Genomic DNA, 7,034 nt, shown 5'->3' on the forward strand with positions numbered 1-7,034 from the left:
GGCGCAGGAAGCGGTCTGGAAGACTTTGCCAAATATGTCGAAACATTCTGTTTACCGGACGAAAAGCTGCCGAGCACTGCCGTGGATAGAAGATGCAAGAATCTCATTGGCCAACGACACTGAGCACGTACTGAGTGACAACGACAGGAAGCCGTTTCCCTCCAACGGTTATTTCGAATTTCGAAATTACCGGTGCCTCAAGTGTCACTATATAAAGGCCTCTCATTTGCTTCATTTGATGCAGATCTTCAATTAGTCGAAACGCTGACCAAATTCATACTCAAAGTTCTGTGAGAAAAGCAAAGCAAAATCTTACACCAATTTCCAATTATTGTGTAAAAGTCTAGAGTGATTTCAATCATCTAAAGTGTCTTAGCAATTGTTGTTTAGGACAAACACTTTATCATTTTTAGAAGAATAGAAAGGAGAGGATGAGTACTCGGTTATAGTACTCAGCGGTAGATATAGGAGTGAGTAGAGGTATAGAGGAAGGTACTCTTGTATACTCAGCTTCTATTGTAAAAGGTTTCGTGCTCTACCTTTAAAGAGCTCAGTAGAGAATTCAAAAAGCTCGGAATGCGTTTCGAGGACTGGACGGAGGCGGAGAGGCCGAACCAGGATATGTCTGATGAGTAACATATTTCTAACCCTTAAACTCCTTTATATATTGCTTGCTATAAAACTGACTAAATAACGAACTCACGCTGAGTTGAGTGTACTAAGAAGTTGAGTTCAGGAATAGACTCTAAGTGTTATCTCCTGACTTAAGTAAAGAAACAAACTTAGTCACAAGTTGACTAAGCTTGTGTCTTGAAACTACTTAGCGCCGCTGTGTAAACCTTTTCTTAAGAAAAGAAGTCAGCCTTAACGGATAAAATTTTAAATAGTTCCTATCCCCCCCTTTGGAACTAACCTTGTCACGTTATAAGGGACCAACAACTTCTTCTTGTCATCCTCCTTATAGTATTCGCCTATTTCCTTCCTGAAATTGTCCTTGGTCCTCGTTGATCTAGAGAAGGTAATATTTTCACCCAAACAAATTTCGTTTGGTTATTAGTTGAATTTTTTTTTGTTAATCTCATTATTTATATGATAAATGTATTTTCCAGAAATGTAGGTGGTTGATCAGTTGGAGGCCACAAAAAATAAATGAGATGCTGATTTTGTCCTCGAATCTTAATAATGTGTGGAATTGGAGTTCGTTTATATTACCATCTAATTTGATACATATATAAGTGTATGAAAATATCGATCTGTAATAATATTGTTAAAAAATAGATTGATATTATTTTCAATAAATTAGCATTCTAAATTTTCAATTCTTGATTTTTTTTAATTTAAAATTGTTCAGAATAGATTGATAATAATTCCAGCAAAGTAGCATATTAAGTAAGTGCAGGTACAATGCTTGAATATTCAATACAATACAAAAGTAGATGAAGATAGAAATATAGATAGTAGTTGGAAAATGTCTAGAGAGACATTCCAGATGACCTGTCAATTACATAAAAAAAATTAATAATAAGTACATTTGTTTCAAATAATTGGACGAAGTTACTTAATTTGACATAAAATAAACTAACCTTAATCTTTATGTTTAAGGTACTATTACTTCTTCTTGGATGAAGTTGAGCCCCCCTGAAAGAACATATTAATATTAAAATTATTTATTAAAAATAAATTAAATATTTTTATACATACTCATTTCGCTTTTTTTTTTTGAGTTTTCTGTCGGTGGTTGTTGTACATTTGATGGTTGATCTAGGAACTGAAGCTTCCTTTTTGCTCCATGTTGCAAAGAACATTGAGATATAGGTGACTTCAAATGAGTAGAAGGTGTTGAATCTAGACTTAGAATTTCTTTTTTAGGTGTGAGGAGAGTATCTTTGAAAATGTAAATCACCTTAAAAGATATGTTAGATGGATCGTCAACTAAATTGCTAACTTGAATCTGAAATACAGTTTCAACACCGGAAATCTTATTCATAGCAGGTGGAACTTCATGTCGTTCTTTAAAGCTGTTTGCAAGAGTATTCGCAGGAATACCAATTAAATCTGTAGCCATATGACCGAAAACAACAAAGGCACAAATCCTTGTATCATCTTCAACAGCCAATTTAACTCTATACCTAAAATTTAAATATACAAATATATCAATTATAATTTCAATCTGAAATAATATATATATGAAGGAATGTTATGAAGAATTTATTAGCATACCAAGGAAGTGGTATGTCGTCTATGTATCGGCAGTTTTTGCACCATAGCTTGTCATCAAAATTTTGAACACTACTTTTGCATTTAGGACATGCACGATACCACCAACCATCGCTAGGGTCAACTTCCTTGATTTTTGCTTTGCATGTGAACTTTATTTCCTAAAGAGGAAAAAAAAAAGTAAAATTTCAGAACATTCACTTTTATTTTGTAAAAGTAATTTTTTCTACTATATATGCCAAATAAAAAATTAATGAAACCTTATCAGTATGGATATCTATTGACATCAACTCAGCAATTGTCTTCCGATTCATTTCTTTCTCAGTATCTATGTTGACTACCTTTGGAGAGTATACGGTGCTTTTTTTCAACAAAGGGTATGGTGGTTCAACACTATAATACGTGTATTAAATGTTAGTAAATAATATTATACATATATACATGTTTATATTTAACAAAAATAATATACTAAATATCTTACCTTTCTAGAAAAGACTGTATTTCTGGGATTTCAGGATTTATGTAGAATCTTGTTGCGGATGAACTGTTTAAACTAACTTCATCTACAGAATACAATTGTCAATACTTATCTTAACATTTATAATAATTCAACGTAGATCACAACTTATTACCATTGAACGCCTTAGGTATCATTGATACGAAAGCAGCTGCAATTGGTGTGTTTTGAGCAAAAGAAAATATCACATCCTCAGGGAATTTGCTGGCTGGTTCGTCCCATAAAACGACATTCATCCATTGTCCACTTATTTAAAATGTGAAATGTTAAACTTAAAGTTTCACTTTCGTTGAACCAATTGAACATATAATCACTTTTATACTTCAAATCGACCAAACTCATCCAAACATGGCACAGAAACAGCACATGTGAAAGTTTTATTTTTAATTTCTTCACTTTCCACATAATATGAGGGTGGTAAGTTTAATCGAATAAGAATGTCCGGTAAGAAGGTGGCAAAGGGAATTATCGTAGTGAACATCTGAAAAGAAAACGAAAAATAATTTCACGTTAAAAGTTGTAAATTAAAGGTATATGTATAAGTTAGTGAAATATATCATGAAGTGAATGAATAAATGAAGAGTGTAAAACGAAATGAGAAGAGGAAATTAAATACAAACATTCGTGAAAAGAAATACAATATCTGTTTTTTTTTTTAAATTAAAAAAAGTATAATATGAATTTTGAATATTGATATTTATGGTAAACATTTATGAAAATAGATGATCAACAAAATTTTTATATAAAACATATGTCCATGTTGTAATAAAATATTGTTTAAAAAAGTATAGGGTAAATTCCAAAAAAAAACCTTATGGTTTGGCCGATTTCTAAAAAAACTCTTGTGGTTTGTTAATACAAAAAGGACTGTGGTTTACGCCGTTACCCGAAAAACGGAAAATGGCTTAACGGTGTTAAACGTGCTGACGTGGCAAGGGGTAAAGTTGGAAAATCGATTTATTTTTTATTTTTTACCCTCTCTCTTCTTCTTCTTCTTCTTCTTCTTCCTCCTTTCTTCCTCCACCTCCTTCTTCCTTCTTCTTCTTCTTCCCTTCTTCCTTCTTCCTTCTCTCATTCTTCTTCCTCCTTCTCCTTCTCCTCCTCTTCTTCTTCTTCTTCTTCATTTTTCTTCTTCCTCCTTCTTCCTTCTTCCTTCTTTCTTCTTCCTTTTTCTTTTTTTTTTTAATTTCGAACACTCTGAAATTTTTCAGAAATCTGGAAAATTTTCAGATTTTTGAAAATTTCCAGATTTCTGGAAAATCCTCCAGAAATCTGGAAATTTCCAGATTTCCGGAAACTTAAAAAAAAAGAAAAAAAAGAAGGAAGAATAAGGAGGAAGAAGAAGAAAAAGGAAAAAGAAGAAGAAGAAGAAGAAGAAGAAGAAGGAAGAAGGAAGAAGAAGGAAGAAGGAGGAGAGAGAGAGGAAAAAAATAAAAAAATAAAAAAAAAATTCGAATTTCCAACCTTACCCCTGTGCCACGTCAGCACTTTAACACCGTTAAGCCATTTTCCGTTTTTCGGGTAACGGCGTAAACCACATTCCTTTTTTTTGTATTAACAAACCACAAGGGTTTTTTTAGGAAATCGGCCAAACCACAGGGTTTTTTTTGGAATTTACCCAAAATATAATAGTTGAATTTTTTTTTTGAAATAAGTGTTGTAACTAAACACAAAAAATAAAAATGGAAACCATACTAAATTTTTTGTCTCTAAACAGTATTATAAAAGAAAGACATCTACATTTTGTTTCTAAATAAAAATTAAATAGAAGACTCTATAATAAAATAAAATTAAAAAGATTATAGTTTACCTTAATATAAGATTATATATAAGAAAACAAAATCTTTAGCTTTAGTATATTAAGTGAAGAATAAAAAGATATGGTTTGATATTTAATGAGAAAGTGTTTATATAGAAGTATCCATAATACTAATTGTAGAAAGAAAGCCAATAAGTACGCTAATCATTCAAAACATTTAATGAAAGAAATAGTGTTATAGATTATGTCTATAAAAAAAAGACATGTTATTAAAGTATAGCCTAATAGGTGTGTTAAAGTCAAATTTGAAGTGTAATCTTTTTTTTAATTTAAAAAAAAATAATAATATATAAACATGATATGACTAAATAGAATGTATTAAAGGTATTTTTTTTTTAAAAATAGTATGATATATGAATTATTTATTTTTTGCTTACTATAACTTAGTGTGAACAAATAACCACATATTTTAAAATTATTTATTGTAAAAAACAAAGGGTAAATTCCAAAAAAAACCCATGTGGTTTGATATTGTTCCAAAAAAACCCTTTTGGTTTGTTATTACAAAAAAAAGAACTGTAGTTTGTGCTGTTACTCGAAAAATGGAAAATGGCTCCCCCTCCATAGTGACAGAGTTTCTAAAGCCTCTTTTAAAGAAACTCTGGACAAGACCAATGGGTTGTGTGCAAATTGGAAAGCTAGTTCTCTTTCTCTGGCAGGCCGTCTGACTTTAATCCAGTCTGTCAATTGTGCGGCTCCTAATCATATCATGCAAGCCTGCAGACTGCCTGAGTCTGTTCTCAATGAGCTTGATAAAATTAACCGGCGCTTCTTTTGGGGAGATTCTGGAGAAGGGAAAAAGATCCACCTGGTTCCTTGGAAGGAGGTTTGCCAGCCGAAAAGTACGGGGGTCTAGGTATTAGACAAGCTAAGGACAATAACAAAGTCTTATTAATGAAGCTTCTCTGGAAAATGTGGCAATGCCCCTCCTCTCTCTGGGTTCGTCTTCTCTGTGGGAAGTATCGTAAAGATAAAATCTTTGGGGGCCCTAAGGAGAGAGTATTCTGAGCTACGAAAAACGAGCAAGGTTTAGAATAGAACGATTATAATTCGGATAAAAGATATTAACTCCAAACATGAGTTAACATCTAACTAAATAAATAAATAAAAACAAATAAGGTTAAAAAAAACAAATAAGGTTTAGTTACAGTGATGAAATCTTACCGGGTTCAGAATCTGTGGTTACCGATCTGATCAGCCGAACCGCCATTTAGCCAGAAACCATTTCAGTTCACCGTTATCTTGAAACACGACACAGTTGAGCTAAAAAGTAAAAAAAAAACATCAGGTCTTAGTCAACAACAAAAAAAAACGAGTAAAGCTCTATACAAAAAATGAAAATCACGAAACTGGTACCTGAAGAAATACGGGAACGCCGAGACACGGATCCACTCGTCTCCGGTTACCTCTGTCGTCCGCGAAGCTTCCGCCGCGGCGGACCGAGGTGAACGATGAAGGGATGGACGGGAAACGACGAAGCAGACTCGGTAAAGAACGGCGGCTGGTCGGATGACCGCTGCTTTCTTCTTTAACAGCAAAAATTTGAGAGAGAAGAGAGAGGAAAAGGAAATGGAGGCGGTGAATGGGTTGGAATGCAACCCTAATCCGTAATGTGAGGTTCTTACCTCATTTCTTTTTATTATTACAAATTGAACCCCCAATTATTCAATCCGATGCACACTGACCCAATCTTTAAAATTGGATTCAATTATGCCCCTTCCCTATCACAATTGTCATCCTTTTACTTATCTAAGCTTTAATTTTTTCTCTTTCCTTTAATAATGGATAAATAATTTAGTTAATTAGTTTATAATTCATATCAGATTATTTTAATTCAAGCATTTAGGTTAATTAGCTAATTATTTCTACTTTTGGTGCAATTTAGTCATTGCACTAATTTATCCTTTTATTAAACAACTATCTCGATCACTGAATAGTGGTCTGTATCTTGATCACTAAATAGTGATTCGTATAAATAATTAATAAGTCGTATATTATTATGTTTTAATAAATATAATAATTTTCCCTTGTCAATCCCATTAAAACTATGTTTTTATCAACAAATATTAATAATATACAACTTCCATTATCAAGCTTTGATTGCTGAATAGCGGTCATATGACGAACATATTACCTCGATCACTGAATAGTGATTCGTATAAATAAACGATAAATAATTGAAACCGATTATTATATTTTAATACATTATTATGTCTTAATATTCGATCGTTGTATAACGATTATATAACAATCATATCATGTTGGTCACTGGATAGTGATCTCGGTAAACATACGACAAAAACCTTGCGAGCGTTGTCAATAGCTTGAATATATACAACTAATGACTCTCCAAAGCAATAATAAACACAAACACATAAGAGCAAGCACGTATAAGTACAACAGTACCGATTTATCGGGCGGGGTAGGGTGAGATTACGTCTCTTCCCTACACGTAACCGGAAACCGAACTTAGAATCATCG

At 32.6% G+C, this 7,034-nt stretch overlaps 1 protein-coding gene across 6 annotated transcripts; it reads right to left on the reverse strand.

The window, feature by feature from the left end:
• Positions 1-1,351: 1,351 nt before the first annotated feature.
• Positions 1,352-6,255, reverse strand: LOC136206573 (uncharacterized). Of its 6 annotated transcripts, none has more exons than XM_065997674.1 (10): positions 5,910-6,255; positions 5,718-5,816; positions 3,546-5,562; positions 2,850-3,215; positions 2,699-2,780; positions 2,478-2,610; positions 2,221-2,378; positions 1,702-2,129; positions 1,584-1,638; positions 1,352-1,494 (listed from the first exon to the last, which is right to left on the reverse strand). In XM_065997674.1, the coding sequence occupies exons 4-9, from the start codon at positions 2,968-2,970 to the stop codon at positions 1,598-1,600; spliced, it is 963 nt and encodes a 320-aa protein (XP_065853746.1). In that variant the 5' UTR covers positions 2,971-3,215; positions 3,546-5,562; positions 5,718-5,816; positions 5,910-6,255; the 3' UTR covers positions 1,352-1,494; positions 1,584-1,597. The 6 variants fall into 6 exon arrangements, with proteins under 6 accessions (XP_065853746.1, XP_065853748.1, XP_065853744.1 ...); XM_065997676.1 differs by having other exon boundaries at positions 2,699-2,774; positions 3,546-5,557; positions 5,910-6,253; XM_065997672.1 differs by having other exon boundaries at positions 3,546-5,557; positions 5,910-6,253.
• Positions 6,256-7,034: the final 779 nt, after the last annotated feature.

The sequence above is a fragment of the Euphorbia lathyris genome, chromosome 9, assembly GCF_963576675.1.
Source record: "Euphorbia lathyris chromosome 9, ddEupLath1.1, whole genome shotgun sequence".
Taxonomy (NCBI): Eukaryota; Viridiplantae; Streptophyta; class Magnoliopsida; order Malpighiales; family Euphorbiaceae; genus Euphorbia; species Euphorbia lathyris.